We start from the raw sequence: 17,787 nt of genomic DNA, 5'->3' as shown, positions 1-17,787 counted from the left end.
TTTCTTTCCCGTGTCCCAGTAAACCCAGCGAAGGCTCAAGCATTTCTGAAATGTGTTTCAGATCTAGAGTTGGCTGGAGTAATTATGCCAGTTCCAGTTCTGGAACAGGGACTGGGGTTTTATTCAAATCTCTTCATTGTACCAAAGAAGGAGAATTCCTTCAAACCAGTTCTGGATCTAAAAATATTGAATCGTTATGTAAGGATACCAACATTCAAAATGGTAACTGTAAGGACTATCCTGCCTTTTGTTCAGCAAGGGCATTATATGTCTACAATAGATTTACAGGATGCATATCTGCATATTCCGATTCATCCAGATCACTATCAGTTTCTGAGATTCTCTTTCCTAGACAAGCATTACCAGTTTGTGGCTCTGCCGTTTGGCCTAGCTACAGCTCCAAGAATTTTTACGAAGGTTCTCGGTACCCTTCTGTCTGTAATCAGAAGAACAGGGTATTGTGGTATTTCCTTATTTGGACGATATCTTGGTACTTGCTCAGGCTTCACATTTAGCAGAATCTCATACGAATCGACTTGTGTTTTTTCTTCAACATCATGGTTGGAGGATCAATTTACAAAAAAGTTAATTGATTCCTCAGACACAGGTAACCTTTTTAGGTTTCCAGATAGATTCAGTGTTACACAAAGATATCTCAATTAATATCTTTAAAACCGATTGTACGACACTCTCTGACGTGGTGGACAGATCACCATCGTTTAGTTCAGGGGGCTTCTTTTGTTCTTCCGACCTGGACTGTAATTTCAACAGATGCAAGTCTGACAGGTTGGGGAGCTGTGTGGGGGTCTCTGACAGCACAAGGGGTTTGGGAATCTCAGGAGGTGAGATTACCGATCAATATTTTGGAACTCCGTGCAATTTTCAGAGCTCTTCAGTCTTGGCCTCTTCTAAAGAGAGAATTGTTCATTTGTTTTCAGACAGACAATGTCACAACTGTGGCATACATCAATCATCAAGGAGGGACTCACAGTCCTCTGGATATGAAAGAAGTATCTCGAATTCTGGTATGGGCGGAATCCAGCTCCTGTCTAGTTTCTGCGGTTCATATCCAAGGTATAGACAATTGGGAAGCGGATTATCTCAGTCGCCAAACGTTACATCCGGGCGAATGGTCTCTTCACCCAGAGGTATTTCTTCAGATTGTTCAAATGTGGGGACTTCCAGAAATAGATTTGATGGCCTCTCATCTAAACAAGAAACTTCCCAGGTATCTGTCCAGATCCAGGGATCCTCAAGCGGTAGCAGTGGATGCATTGTCACTTCCTTGGAAGTATCATCCTGCCTATATCTTTCCGCCTCTAGTTCTTCTTCCAAGAGTAATCTCCAAATTCCTGACGGAATACTCGTTTGTTCTGCTGGTAGCTCCAGCATGGCCTCACAGGTTTTGGTATGCGGATCTTGTCCGGATAGCCTCTTGCCAACCGTGGACTCTTCCGTTAAGGCCAGACCTTCTGTCGCAAGGTCCTTTTTTTCCCATCAGGATCTCAAATCCTTAAATTTAAAGGTATGGAGATTGAACGCTTGATTCTTAGTCAAAGAGGTTTCTCTGACTCTGTGATTAATACTATGTTACAGGCTCGTAAATCTGTATCTAGGGAGATATATTATAGAGTCTGGAAGACTTATATTTCTTGGTGTCTTTCTCATCATTTTTCCTGGCATTCTTTTAGAATTCCGAGAATTTTACAGTTTCTTCAGAATGGTTTGGATAAGGTTTGTCTGCAAGTTCCTTGAAAGGACAAATCTTTGCTTTTTCTGTTCTTTTTCACAGAAAGATTGCTAATCTTCCTGATATTCATTGTTTTGTACAAGCTTTGGTTCGTATAAAACCTGTCATTAAGTCAATTTCTCCTCCTTGGAGTTTGAATTTGGTTCTGAGGGCTCTTCAAGCTCCTCCGTTTGAACCTATGCATTCCTTGGACATTAAATTACTTTCTTGGAAAGTTTTGTTCCTTTTGGCCATCTCTTCTGCCAGAAGAGTTTCTGATTTATCTGCTCTTTCTTGTGAGTCTCCTTTTCTGATTTTTCACCAGGATAAGGCGGTGTTGCGAACTTCTTTTAAATTTTTACCTAAGGTTGTGAATTCCAACAACATTAGTAGAAAAATTGTGGTTCCTTCATTATGTCCTAATCCTAAGAATTCTAAGGAGAAATCATTGCATTCTTTGGATGTAGTTAGAGTTTTGAAATATTATGTTGAAGCTACTAAGAATTTCCGAAAGACTTCTATTTGTTATCTTTTCCGGTTCTAGGAAAGGTCAGAAGGCCTCTGCCATTTCTTTGGCATTTTGGTTGAAATCTTTAATTCATCATGCTTATGTCGAGTCGGGTAAAACTCCGCCTCAAAGGATTACAGCTCATTCTACTAGGTCAGTTTCTACTTCCTGGGCGTTTAGGAATGAAGCTTCGGTTGATCAGATTTGCAAAGCAGCAACTTGGTCTTCTTTGCATACTTTTACTAAATTCTACCATTTTGATGTGTTTTCTTCTTCTGAAGCTGTTTTTGGTAGAAAAGTACTTCAGGCAGCTGTTTCAGTTTGAATCTTCTGCTTATGTTTTCAGTTTTTTTCATTATAAAATTTAATCTTTATTTTGGGTGTGGATTATTTTTCAGCGGAATTGGCTGTCTTTATTTTATCCCTCCCTCTCTAGTGACTCTTGCGTGGAAGATCCACATCTTGGGTAGTCATTATCCCATACGTCACTAGCTCATGGACTCTTGCTAATTACATGAAAGAAAACATAATTTATGTAAGAACTTACCTGATAAATTCATTTCTTTCATATTAGCAAGAGTCCATGAGGCCCACCCCTTTTTTGTGGTGGTTATGATTTTTTTATATAAAGCACAATTATTCCAATTCCTTATTTTTATGCTTCGCACTTTTTTCTTATCACCCCACTTCTTGGCTATAAGTTAAACTGATTTGTGGGTGTGGTGAGGGGTGTATTTATAGGCATTTTGAGGTTTGGGAAACTTTGCCCCTCCTGGTAGGAATGTATATCCCATACGTCACTAGCTCATGGACTCTTGCTAATATGAAAGAAATGAATTTATCAGGTAAGTTCTTATATAAATTATGTTTTGTATACCAAAGCCCAGTACTTAGAGAGAACAATTGAAAACTAAAGATTGTATTACTTATCTCTCCAACCCCCCAATGGGAGTGTAATTTCTTCTGCTGGCTATGTTTACATAGTTTTTCTATAGCTAATACTTAAAGGGACATGAAACCCAAAAATGTATGTTTCTTGAGTCAGAGTGTGCAATTTTAAACCATTTTTCAATTAACGTCTTATCTAATTTGCTTTGCTTACTTGATATCCTTTGTTTAAAAAAAAAAAAAGCATACCTAGCTAGGCTCAGGAGATGACTGATGATTGGTGGATATATATATGTATGTGTATGTGTAATATATATATATATATATATATATATATATATATATATATATATATATATATATATACACCGCTTATCATTGGCTTACAGGTGTGTTCAGCTAGCTCACAGTAGTGCATTGCTGCCCCTTCAATAAAGGATACCAAGTTAATGAAGCAAATTGATAAAAAAAAAAAAAAGTAAATTGGAAAGTTGTTTATGCTCCATCTGAATCATGAAATAAAACATTTGGGTTTCATGTCCCTTTTAGTATTCAAATGTTCAGTTTAGGTGGGGATACAGCAGACAAAAGCAGCTACACAAGATGCCAAAATAAAGGTAAATAATATATTTGTAAACAATTTAATACAAACCAGCAGGTAAAATCGGTAATTGGGAACACATTAAAGGCGAGCAATTTTACAGTATACTGACCCTTTAAGTGTCTTCTGCAAGATTGTTGCTTCATGTGCAGCTCCATTCACTGACAAGTCCCAAAGGAGGCCGAAACAATTGTCTGGGGTTGTCGTTCCCCTTGTTCAGAGGAGAATTGCCTGGTATTTCGGGGCTGGACTGACCTTGTTATGCAGGATAAGACTGATATTTCTTTGATGTAATTGGCAAGAGTTAGTGACGTATGGGATATACAATCCTACCAGGAGGGGCAAAGTTTCCCAAACCTCAAAATGCCTATAAATACACCCTCACCACACCCACAATTCAGTTTTACAAACTTTGTCTCCTATGGAGGTAGTGAAGTAAGTTTGTGCTTAGATTCTACGTTGATATGCGCTTCTCAGCATTTTGAAGCCTGATTCCTCTGAGTACAGCGAATGTCAGAGGGTTGTGAAGGGAGTATCACCTATTGAATGCAATGGTTTTCCTCACGGGAGATCTATTTCATAGGTTCTCTATTATCGGTCGTAGAGATTCATCTCCTACCTCCCTTTTCAGATCGATGATATACTCTCATATTCCATTACCTCTACTGATAGCCGTTTCAGTACTGGTTTGGCTATCTGCTATATGTGGATGGGTGTCTTTTGATAAGTATGTTTTCATTACTTAAGACACTCTCAGCTATGGTTTGGTACTTTATGTATTTATATAAAGTTCTAAATATATGTATTGTACTTATATTTGCCATGATTCAGGTTTTCAGTATATTTCCTTTTGCAGACTCTCAGTTTCATATCTGGGAAATGCTTTTTTTTTTATTAAAAATGTATTTCTTACCTGGGGTATAGTCTCTCTTTTTCAAAATTGACTGTCTTTTAAATTCGCGAGCAGAATTAGGCTCGCGAGGGCGCAAAATGCCAAAGTTTGTGTCATTCTTAACAAGGTTGTGTCTTCTGTGACGCGAGTGTGTCATTTCCGGAGGTTTTTGGCGGCAAAAAAATATTTTCTGTTTGTTGTGCGTCATACTTGGCGCCAAATATTTTCATTATTTAAGACCCCATTCCTATATACATCTTGCCTTTTTTCTCTATCAGAGGGCTATGCTGTTTGCATTTTTTCCCATTACTGAAACTGCCATATAAGGAAATTGATGATTTTGCTTTATTTGTTTTTTTCTCTTACATTTGCAAGATGTCTCAATCTGATCCACTCTCAGAATCACTGTTGGAACCCTGGTGCCTGATAACAGTTCTACCAAAGCCAAGTGCATTTGTTGTAAACTTGTGGAGGTTATATCTCCTGCTGTGGTTTGTAATAGTTGTCATGATAAACTTTTACATGCAGAGAATGTATCCATCAGTAGTAGTTCATTACCTGTTGCTGTTCCCTCAACATCTAATGCACAAGATATACCTGTAAATTTAAAATAATTTATTTCTGATTCTATTCAGAAGGCTTTGTCTGCCATCCCGCCTTCTAATAAACGTAAAAGGTCTTTTAAAACTTCTCATAAAGTTGATGAAATTTCAAATGATCAACAACATGCTGAATTATCCTGCTCTGATGAGGGTCTATCTGGTTCAGAAGATCCTACCTTAGATATTGACATTGACAAATCTTATTTAAAATGGAGTATATTTGTTCTTTGTTAAAAGAAGTGTTGATTACATTGGATATGGAGCAAACTAGTCCTCTTGATATTAAAACTAGTAAACGTTTAAATTCTGTTTATAAACCTCCTGTGGTTATTCCAGAGGTTTTTCCAGTTCCTGATGCTATTTCTGATATGATTTCTAAGGAATGGAATAGGCCTGGTACTTCTTTTATTCCTCCAAGGTTTAAAAAATTGTATCCTTTGCCAGCAGTTATTTTAGAGTTTTGGGAAAAGATCCCCAAAGTTGATGGGGCTATCTCTACTCTTGCTAAACGTACTACTATTCCTACGGAAGATAGTACTTCTTTTATAGATCCTTTAGATTGGAAACTTGAATCTTATCTAAGGAAAGCCTATTTATATTCAGGTCATCTTTTCAGGCCTGAAATTTTTTGGCTGATGTTGCAGCTGCTTCAACTTTTTGGTTGGATACTTTAGCGCAACAAGTATTGGATTATGATTTGTCTAGCATTGTTAACTTGATTCAACATGCTAATAATTTTATTTGTGATGCCATTTTTGATATCATCAAATTGATGTTAAATCTATGTCTTTAGCTACTTTAGCTAGAAGAGCTTTGTGGCTTAAATCTTGGAATGCTGACATGTTTTCTAAATCCAGATTGCTATCTCTTTCTTTCCAAGGTAATAAGTTATTTGGTTCTCAGTTGGATTCAATAATTTCAACTGTCACTGAGGGGGGAAGGGAGTTTTTTTTGCCTCAGGATAAAAGACCTAAGGGTAAATCTAAAGCTTCTAACCGTTTTCGTTCCTTTCTACAAAATAAGGAACAGAAACCTAATCCCTCCCCCAATGAATCTGTTTCCAGTTGGAAGCCTTCCTCGAATTGGAATAAATCCAAGCCATTTAAGAGATCAAAGCCAGCCCCCAAGTCCGCATGAAGGTGTGGCCCTCATTCCAGCTCAGCTGGTAGGGGGCAGATTAATATTTTTCAAAGATGTTTGGACCAATTCGGTCCAAAATCAATGGATTCAGAGTATTGTCTTTCAGGGGTATAGAATAGGATTCAGAGTAAGACGACCGCCTGTGAGAAGATTTTTTTTTTCTCTCACGCAGACCTGCAAACCCAGTAAAGGCTCAGTCTTTCCTGAAGTTTGTTTTAGACCTGGAGTTATCAGAGGTAATCATGCCAGTTCCGTTTCAGGAACAGGGTCTGGGGGTTTATTCAAATCTATTCATTGTCCCAAAGAAAGAAAATTAATTCAGACCAGTTTTGGATGTAAAAATTTTGAATCGATATGTAAGAGTACCAACTTTCAAAATGGTGACTATAAGGACTATTCTGACTTTTTGTTCAGCAAGGGCATTATATGTCCACAATAGACTTACAGGATGCATATCTTCATATTCCGATTCATCCAGATCACTATCAGTTCCTGAGATTCTCTTTTCTACACAAGCATTACCAATGTGTTGCTCTTCCTTTTGGCCTAGCGACAGCTCCAAGAATCTTTTTAAAGGTTCTCTGTGCCCTACTCTCTGTAATCAGAGAGCGGGGTATTGTGGTGTTTCCTTATTTGGACGATATCTTGGTACTTGCTCAGTCTTTACGTTCTGCAGAATCTCACACAAATAAAGTAGTGTTGTTTCATCAAAAACATGGTTGGAGGATCAATTTACCAAAAAGTTCTTTGATTCCTCAGACAAGGGTAACCTTTTTAGGTTTCCAGATAGATTCAGTGTCCATGACTTTGTCTCTAACGGACAAGAGACGTTTGAAATTGGTTGCAGCCTGTCGGAACCTTCAATCTCAGTCATTCCCTTCAGTAGCTATGTGCATGGAAGTTTTAGGTCTCATGACTGCAGCATCGGACGCGATCCCCTTTGCTCGTTTTCATATGAGACCTCTCCAGCTTTGTATGCTGAACCAATGGCGCAGGGATTATACAAGATATCACAATTAATATCCTTAAATCCCAATGTTTGACTATCTCTGACTTGGTGGTTAGATCACCATCGTATTGTTCTAGGGGCCTCTTTCGTTCGTCCAACCTGGACTGTGATCACAACAGATGCAAGTATTTCAGGTTGGGGAGCTGTTTGGGGATCTCTGACAGCACAAGGGGTTTGGAAATCTCAAGAGGCGAGATTACCAATAAATATTTTGGAACTCCGTGCGAATCTCAGGTCTCTTCAGTTTTGGCCTCTGTTGAAGAGAAAACCGTTCATTTGTTTTCAGGCAGACAATATCACAACTGTGGCATATGTCAATCATCAGGGTGGGACTCACAGTCCTCAAGCTATGAAAGAAGTATCTCGGATACTTGTTTGGGCGGAATCCAGCTCCTGTCTAATTTATGCGGTTCATATCCCAGGTATAGACAATTAGGAAGCGGATTATCTCAGTCATCAGACTTTACATCCGGAAGAGTGGTCTCTCCACCCAGATGTGTTTTCTCAAATTGTTCAGATGTGGGGTCTTCCAGAAATAGATCTGATGGCATCTCATCTAAACAAGAAACTTCCCAGGTACCTGTCCAGGTCCAGGAATCCTCGGGCAGAAGCAGTGGATGCGTTGACACTTCTTTGGTGTTATCGACCTGCTAAAATTTTCCCGCCTCTAGTTCTTCTTCCAAGAGTGATCTCCAAAATAGTCATGGAGCAATAGTTTGTGTTGCTGGTGGCTCCAGCATGGCCTCACAGGTTTTGGTATGCGGATCTTGTTCGGATGTCCAGTTGCCAACCTTGGCCACTTCCAATAAGACCAGACCTTCTGTCTCCAGGTCCATTTTTCCATCAGGATCTCAAATCATTAAATTTCAAGGTATGGAAATTGAACGCCTAGTGCTTAGTCATAGAGGTTTCTCTGATTCAGTGATTAATACTATGTTACAGGCTCGTAAATCTGTTTCTAGAAAGATTTATTATCGAGTTTGGAAGACTTAAATTTCATGGTGTTCCTCTCATAAATTCTCTTGGCATTCTTTCAGAATGCCTACAATTTTACAGTTTCAGGATGGTTTGGATAAAGGTTTGTCTGCAAGTTCCTTGAAAGGACAAATCTCTGCTCTTTGTTTTATTCCACAGAAAAATTGCTAAACTTCCTGATATTCACTGTTTTGTACAGGCTTTGGTTCTTATCAAGCCTGTCATTAAATCAATCTCTCCTCCTTGGAGTCTTAATTTGGTTTTTAAGGCTTTACAGGCTCCTCCATTTGAGCCTATCCATTCTTTGGACATTAAACTACTTTCTTGGAAAGTGTTGTTCCTTTTGGCCATCGCTTCTGCTAGAAGAGTTTCTGAATTATCTGCTCTCTTGTGAATCTGCTTTTCTGATTTTTCATCAGGATAAGGCAGTTTTGCGGACTTCATTTAAATTCTTACCTAGGGTTGTGAATTCTAACAACATTAATCGAGAAATTTCTGTCCTTTCTTTGTGTCCTAATCCTAAGAATTCTTTGGAGAGATCTGGTGTATTATGTTGAAGCTACTAAAGATTTCAGGAAGACTTCTAGTTTATTTGTTATCTTTTCTGGTTCCAGGAAAGGTTATGTTATGAATATCACCTTTATCTATAAAAGTATATTATGTGAAATGGTGCAATTTTTAATAACACATTTTATCATAACTTATTAAAGGTAATAAACAAATCTGAATCCTTTTAGTTGCTATCAGTCTATTAATTATACCGACACCAGATGAATAACAAAAATTAGCTTTATTAAAGTATTTTGTTAAAAATAATGAGCATTTAATAGAAACTTAAGTAATCAAAATATTACAGAGATATAAACTACAGTTCTATAATAATCACTAACGCGATAACATAACTCCAAATAGCAAAGAAAACAGAATAATGCAGAGTTAAAACTATAAAGATGATTAAATTATATTTTCAAAACAACACAAAAATTGGCAAGATGATAGGAACCAAATATTTGATTATAAACCCTCTAAGGTAATTGCAGAGAATCAGGTAAATTAATAATTATGACAAACCGTCAGATAATAATTTATCATAATTCCTGTTTCACCCAATGTTATTGTCGACAAATAAGACCAGGTGGTAGGAATTTTTAAAAGGAAACACCAGGCTATAAAACAATTAATTAATTTACCTGATCAAATAAACAAAGGTATTTTATATAAATGTAAAGTATAAATCTTAATGACACTGACATTTATAGTGACTCAATTTCATACATCACCAAAGTAAATAAATTCCCCCTTTTCAGACAGGAATCAAACTGTCAGGTCGTAGGTCTGTCCGAGTGGGCTAAACTAGCCTCATCAGTTATAATCCAATAATCTCGGACCTCTGTAGTTGATTAGCAAATTACCAACTCCATATCTTATGTGACCAGTTCCCAAGCACAGGAAAATGACCCCCTCCCATTGGGCTAGACCCTATATATTCCCATTCTCTCATCTAGGAGGAGTCATTAATTATAATATTTTAATCATTAATTAACATAAAATTAATTAGATTAAATATTCTTGTTCTAACAGTAGATGGCTCCCACATATAGGGTAGAAATTCAAGGAAAATACTCATTTTATTTATGTTTACCCCAACATTCCTAAACTACAGTCAAGGTTATAAATTGCACTTATTTACAGAAATAAGCGACTAGCTGGGGCCTAAGCAAGTAAACTACCTTGAATCATGGAAAACATATTGATATGAAACTTCTCAGTCAGCAAGAGTGAGGAAAACAAAATACAATGTCATAATAGCTGAGCCCTGGTTAGGCTTAAATAAAAAAAACATGGAGTCTGTTCTGTCATGAAAAATTCATGACATTTAGAAGGCTTCTGCCGTTTCTTTGGCATCGTGGTTAAAGCTTTTGATTCATCAAGCTTATTTGGAGTTGGGTAAAGCCCCGCCTCAGAGAATTACAGCTCATTCTACTAGATCAGTTACCACTTCTTGGGCTTTTAAGAATGAAGCTTCAGTTGATCAGATTTGCAAAGCAGCAACTTGGTCTTCTTTGCACACATTTACTAAATTCTACCATTTTTATGTTTTTGCTTCTTTGTAAGCAGTTTTTGGTAGAAACGTTTTCCAGGCAGCTGTTTCAGTTTGATTCTTCAGCTTATGATTTAAGTTTTTCCTTTTATTTATGAGAATAAACTTATATTTGGGTTGTGGATTAATTTTTTTCAGCGAATTGGCTGTTTTTATTTTTATCCCTCCCTCTCAATTCCTTTGTTGATGCTTTTAATTCTTTTCTTTATCACCCCACTACTTGGCTATTCGTTAAACTGAATTGTGGGTGTGGGGTGTATTTATAGGCATTTTGAGGTTTGGGAAACTTTGCCCCTCCTGGTAGGATTGTATATCCCATACGTCACTAGCTCATGGACTCTTGCCAATATGAAAGAATTTAATTTATCAGGTAAGTTCTTACATAAATTATGTTATTTCAGGAAAGTTCTCCTCTGTGAAAAGCGCAATTGGGCAAAAAGAAGCTACTCCCAGGTGGTAACCGGCCATAGAACAAGCTGAGCTGACATTTATCTCCTGTTACTTTATAAGACATAAAATATATTGTTACTGTGCTGAAAAATATTGGCTTTAATGCATACCTAGGTACCTCACCCAAAGGGGTTGTTCTTATAAGCTGAACAACGCTTTAGAGATGAGTTGTGAACAAATATGCCTTTCCTGGTAACTTCAAAATCTAACTTTTTATTCAAAAATGTTTTAATAGTGTCATCTCATATGAATGTTGAAAAGTGTGTGTTGTACTTTTGTTGTCGTATTAAAGGGAAACGCCATTTTAGTTCATGATTCAGTCAGACGAAACATTTTAAACTATTTTCCAATTTTCATTCTATTGGTATTCATTGTTGGAGTAGCAATGCACTACTGGAAGCTAGCTGAACACATTGGGTTAGCCAATGACAAGATATATAGAGATGGAGAGAGATACAGACACCAATCAGTAGTGCACTGCTACTCCCGAGCTTGCCTAGGTATGCTTTTCAACAAAGGATACCAAGATGGCAAAGCAAATTATATAATAGAAGTCATGTATGATCTATCGGTATCATAAGTTTATTGTTTTTACCTTTACGGCCCCTTTTAGTATAACCGTGAAAGTTTTTTTTTGTTTTTAACTTTACTGTCTCTTTAAGTTATAACTATGAACCTTCATCCACAAAATCATAACTCAAAGAAACTTCTTGCTAATAGTGGCAATAGTTATGCAACATTCAGTCTACAAGTAATCTGGGAGCACCGTAAACCTCATTTCTTTTTTATTAACAGGACACTCACTGTTTGTCACAGGAATCTGCCACTGAGAAGTCTTCCAATGGTTTCCTAAATGGAAATGTGAAAGTGACTGAAAAAGAGGAGATGGAAGAAAAATTAGCAGGCTTTGCTCGCTCAGACTGTGGACACACTTACATTGTTCAAGAGACGTCCCTCTGATGGCAAGAAATGAATCAAATGGGGATGCCAGTAAAAAGGGGTTTTCCTATTTCCATACACTACCAGATCCCTAGGATCCGTTGTGGTCCTAGCTAGCTATGCTGCCTTGCCGAAGCTGAAAGCACAATTGACAAGACATTGAAAATGCAGGTCCTTATATTAATGAGCTGGTCATATCTCCTGATCAGTGGGAAAGGAAAATACCTCCTAAGTGTACCTCTCTGTCCGCCACCTGACGTTAACCACAACAGCTTGGTGTTTGCTGTACTTTCATTAGTCTATGTTATCAATAGAAATGTCTGTGCACTATCCGGCCAGTTTCATCTGTATTTTAATGAGGATTCCAAATCCCGCAGTGCTTAGAATTCAGTATTTCTCACTAAGCAGATGGCTACTTATTGTGTAGAATATAAATGAAGAAGTGAAAAGGTTGATTTTTTTGCCATGAGTTCCAAATCCCAAAATTGGTTATTAGTAAAGTAGGAAAAAAAAAATCATATTTGACCCTCTATGGGTAGTGAGGATGGTTCGCTTATAAAGTAGAAACTTCACTGATAAACCGTATGATCCTGGACTCACAAGTCTAAATTATATTTTGCAGTAGGGGAAAGGGGCAAATGGTGTAAAATTGTAACTGAAGATTAAATATTCTAAATAAATTATATATTAATATATGTGACTGAGCTGGACTCAGTGTTTTCATGAGTGTCTGCTTATTAGGGGCAAGTTTTATAGCTCATATTTGATATTGGTTACTGTAATCAGACCATTTCATATCTGTTATACCAATTATGATATTTACTCCTCTTCTGAATGACAGTTACATTATTCACTGAACCCAGCTAGTTAATTAATAGTTGGATAGAAGTATAGTTAATTTGATAATCAACCTCTCTCAGGTATGCAGTCCCTGCTCACTAAGAAGCCTAGCAGTTTGTAAAAAGGGAGCATCTGCATTGCCTTAAGTAACTAAATGAAGGCTACTTTTTTTAATTATCATTTTTTTTATTTGTCATGTTTTTATGGCCACATATTGATTACTCTTGGGTAAATAGTTCATCTTCATGTACAACAGGTATAAACCTCCAGTGATCTTTAGGGTTTTCTTCAGCCTCATCCTAGTTTCTTTCTATTTTAGGTTAGAAGCTTTGTTCTAGCCTGAAGCATTTACTCCTCTAGTGCTGCAAGTTACGAGAGATTCATTCGCCTAGGTGACCATTGTTGCAGGCTTTTGTATATAAGTATTCACAAACTGATTGCATGTACATTAGACTATGACTGTACTACATGGTTCTAGAATGAACACTCAATTTTAAGCGTGTAATTGTTTTGCAATCCTCTAGCTGATTGCTCCAGCACCACATCAGGGTTCTTACCAATCTACTAAGCTGTCTAGCTGTAATCAACCCTAGAGAATATAAGCAATAAAAAGCAGCAATGAAGGGTAAACATTTTTCATTGGACAAAATGCATTTTAAGGCAGTCTCTGTAGTTTCCATCACTAGTCTTCATTGTCAATATACACCAGATAATGTAAAAAAAACAGTTACTATGCCAGAAACATAAGAATATTGTAACTAAAATAGAGTGAACCCCCTCGAAATTCAATATTGTGCATATAATTTTACCAGTTGTCTTCCATTTTGTACTTAGAGACCCTTGGAAACCGACTGAGGTTACTTTTGCTATTGCCGCTTTAGTCCTCGATTGGTCTATTCTTACCATTCTCCTTGCTAGCATTAAAGTAAAAATTCTAGAGGGACAAGGGGAGCCTGATGATGTCTAAAAGTTTCTTCATATACCAAATAACCTGGAACTACTTACCCAAGAGTACTAAATGTGAGGCTGCTTCAAACACAAATTGATCAATGCTATAGTCCTTGTTTCACTTGAATGGCAGCTTTCAAGAGCATCATTCAGACATATTCTGCATCTTCAAATTAAGGAACTACATATAAACCAATCCTAATCAGTCTTCACTGTATCTGGCGAGGTTGTACAATACTAAAATGGTCTATTAAAAAAAAATGGTTTTATTTGCTTTATAAGAACCACTATTGAAATAAGTCTTTACCTTTTGAAAAATGCCTTAACCGTCTAGTACTGTGTAATTCCCTTGCTTGATCCATAGGTAGTTTGCCTATACTAGATTCATAAAGAAGCTTTAGTTCCCAGTGTTCTGCAACTTACAGAATACAAGGGATGTCATTTAAAGGGATGTTAAGGTCAAAATTGAAATTGTACAGAAACCTTTTTTGCAATATACGTGTATTAGCAAAAATGTTTGCTGGCATACACACATATGGTGCTCATGCCCTGTGCACCCTCATTCAAACACTTCTGTTCAGACTGCGATGTATAGTGTCAGTAATGACTTTATTTGCATCTGAGCAAACGTGATGTTTGAATGCTAGTGCACAGGGCATGTGTATCATATGTGCGTATGCCACTGAAAACGTAATCATTTTTACTACAAACATTTTGGCTAATAGAAATATATTTGTAAAATTCTTATATTTAAAAACTAAAATGTAGTAATGCACATTTCAGTTGTGACCGTTCTTTTCCTTTAATGGTGGTCTGGAAGCCGGGCAAAACTGGATTTCTCCTTTTATAAATGTTAGTGTTAACATGTTTTGTCGTATAACGTGGTGAGTTGCTTGTATGTGTAGTTATGAAGGTTTTCCTGGTACAAGTTTTTATTTTTGTATTATGGCATCATACTACGAGACAAATCATAATAGTGTAGGCTGTGCCGGACCACTATTATCAGTGTCTGTGTTTGATCTAAAATGTGTTTTTTATTCCCATCTGGACCTTTGAACCACGACTCTATCAATAAAAATATTTTACAGGTAATTATTAGGTTATACTTTCGTTTTTTTGGTAGTTATCAGAGCAGAGAACGCGGGAACTTTATGCAAAGTATATACCCACACTGCTTATTGATGTGGTCCTGTAATAGGTCTCATGTGATGTATTGGAGATTAACCTCAGAAACACTGTTGCTGGCCTTGCCACTGAGCGTGAACTTCAGACCAACTCGATCACTCCTCCGCTTAAGGGAGTAGAGCTCACTTAAAGGGACATGAAACCCAATATTTTTTTTCTTTCATGAATCAGAGAATATAAATGTAAATGTTTTTAATTCTCGGAGTACACAAAATATTTCGTACAATCTATAAATGCCAGGTTAAGGGCAGTGGTGTATGTAAAATGTTTTGTTTGTGATATGTACTGATTAGTTATTACATAATTGGGTAAAATAATCCAAATCCGGTACTAATGACCTCTCTGCATGATTCTTTGTATTTTACCGCTGTAGCTATGTCACAATTCCTCCTACCTGAAGCTACGCAGACAGTGCGCAAGTACTGTAGCTTTTTACATTTTGTGTATTTATGGTACTGCTCAAAAATGTGTCAGTGATAAATCTCATATACTCTTGTATCCAGAGAAAACCATGCAGTTCACGAGAAAATCTTGTAATTTTTTTATTATTTTCCCTTTTATTATACACTTTTTGGGATATTTGTTTTAATGAGTTTGCTTTGATTATTTTGCCCATTTAATATTTGATTTATTCTATTTTAGTACCTGTTTATACTTGAGCAGAAATTTAAAGGGATAGTCTAGTCAAAATTTGTCTTTCATGATTCAGACAGGGCAGCAATTTTAAGCAACTTTCTCATTTACTCCTATTATCAATTTTTCTTAATTCTCTTGGTATCTTTATTTGAAAAAGCAAGAATGTAAGCTTAGGAACCAGCCCATTTTTGGTGCTACCCAGGTTCTGAACCAAAAATAGGCCGGCTCCTAAACTTACATTCAAATAAAGATACCAAGAGAAAGAAGAACAATTTATAATAGGAGTAAATTAGAGCATGCCATTTTAAGCAACGTTCTATCTGAATCATGAAAGTTTCATTTTGACTAGACTATCCTTTTAAGTAATGGTAGTCTATGTTCATTTAAGCCTTAAAGCAAATTTACCTTCTCAGTGTTTTTGACGGGTAATTTAAAAGTAAATTCAGTAGAAGATAGTTGGTATCCTCTCATTTCTCTGACCAATGCAATCTTATGTTCACCAAAGTACTTTTAAATGGTTATGTCATGAATTCATATCTAATTGGTTTATATGGCTTTGTTTTCAGCAGAAAACGTTCATTTCAATGTAAATGTTAAAGGGACACTGAATCACAAAAGAAAAAATGTGGGTTCAGATAGAGCATGACATTTTAAGCAACTTTCTAATTTACTCCTATTATCAAATTTTCTTCATTCTCTTGGTATCTTTATTTGAAATGCAAGAATGTAAGTTTAGATGCCGGCCCATTTTTGGTGAATAACCTGGGTTGTTCTTGCTGATTGGTGGATAAATTCATCCACCAATAAAAAAAGTGCTGTCCAGAGTACTGAACCCAAAAAAGCTAGATGCCTTCTTTTTCAAATAAAGATAGCAAGAGAAAGAAAAAAAAATTGATCATAGTAGTAAATTAGAAAGTTGCTTAGAATTTCATGCTCTAGCTGAATCACGAAAGAAAAAATTTGGGTTCAGTGTCCCTTTAACCTAATAATTCTTTCATACCTTGATAACTAATGGTATCCACAAATGGAGTAAAACTTCAGTGTTAATGGTTACAACAAGTCTATATTATTCTGCACTTTTAGAATCCATCAACAACTCTTGACCAAAACCGCTTTCGATCTTTGAGTAAAACAAGATTATTCAGGGAACTGCTGACTATTCCATGTGGCTTGTTCTAAAGTGAATTCATTAAAACGATGTACTTGTGTTTGTGTCTACTTGCCAAATGTATGGTGCTGTTGGAATCTGTCTTTTCTGTGGTCCATTTTTGTGCATTTTTAAGATCCAGTTAAGAATATGTGATGGAAAATACGTTTTTGTTGAATGTTTTTTTGAAATAAAATGCAGGTCCTATATATAAAATGTTTGATTTGCCTCAGGTAGTATTGTACCAAACTATTCTTTATTCTTGATGTACGGTTGTTGTTTTGTCACTCCTTGACTTTGTTGGGGATCAGTCAGAACATAAAAATATTTGTCTTTTCTTGGATGAATAATTGCACTGAACTTTGCCAACTGTCTTTGTAATAAAAATGTACATTTTGTTTCATTCCATTATTTGTACATGATGAAATTGATAAAGATCAACAAAAAGCAATAAACCTGATGTATAAGCAATTGTTGTCTGTCTGATGATCCTTTCTTTGTCAGCTGCAGTTTTTAGCCCCTTAGTACTACCAAATCAGTTGGTGCTCTAGAAATAAATGAGTACTACACAAGTTTTGACACTCTTCTGCAGACCAAGTGTTAAAGGGACCGTCTAGTCAAAATTCAACTTTCGTGATTCAGATAGGGTATTACCCATTCCCCAGTTGTTCATAACCAACACAGTTATATCAAAATACTTTCTTTCATGTAATTAGCAAGAGTCCATGAGCTAGTGACGTATGGGATATACATTCCTACCAGGAGGGGCAAAGTTTCCCAAACCTCAAAATGCCTATAAATACACCCCTCACCACACCCACAAATCAGTTTTACAAACTTTGCCTCCTGTGGAGGTGGTGAAGTAAGTTTGTGCTAGATTCTACGTTGATATGCGCTCCGCAGCAGGTTGGAGCCCGGTTTTCCTCTCAGCGTGCAGTGAATGTCAGAGGGATGTGAGGAGAGTATTGCCTATTTGAATTCAATGATCTTCTACGGGGTCTATTTCATAGGTTCTCTGTTATCGGTCGTAGAGATTCATCTCTTACCTCCCTTTTCAGATCGACGATATACTCTTATTTATATACCATTACCTCTGCTGATTTTCGTTTCAGTACTGGTTTGGCTTTCTACAAACATGTAGATGAGTGTCCTGGGGTAAGTAAATCTTATTTTCTGTGACACTCTAAGCTATGGTTG

At 36.7% G+C, this 17,787-nt stretch overlaps 1 protein-coding gene across 1 annotated transcript in view; it reads left to right on the top strand.

Annotated features, from left to right (window-relative positions):
• Window positions 1-17,061, top strand: part of LOC128656839 (sodium-dependent multivitamin transporter) — a 339,096-nt gene extending 322,035 nt beyond the window's left edge. Inside the window, exon 16 of the mRNA XM_053711005.1 lies at window positions 11,691-17,061. Within this exon, the coding sequence (XP_053566980.1) occupies window positions 11,691-11,855 (165 nt within the window). The 3' untranslated portion in view covers window positions 11,856-17,061. The remainder of the gene's footprint in view (window positions 1-11,690) is intronic.
• Window positions 17,062-17,787: the final 726 nt, after the last annotated feature.

This window comes from Bombina bombina, chromosome 4 (assembly GCF_027579735.1).
Source record: "Bombina bombina isolate aBomBom1 chromosome 4, aBomBom1.pri, whole genome shotgun sequence".
Classification (NCBI taxonomy): domain Eukaryota; kingdom Metazoa; phylum Chordata; class Amphibia; order Anura; family Bombinatoridae; genus Bombina; species Bombina bombina.
Note: the sequence above shows the minus strand (reverse complement) of the source record. Positions and strands in the feature narration are given on the sequence as shown.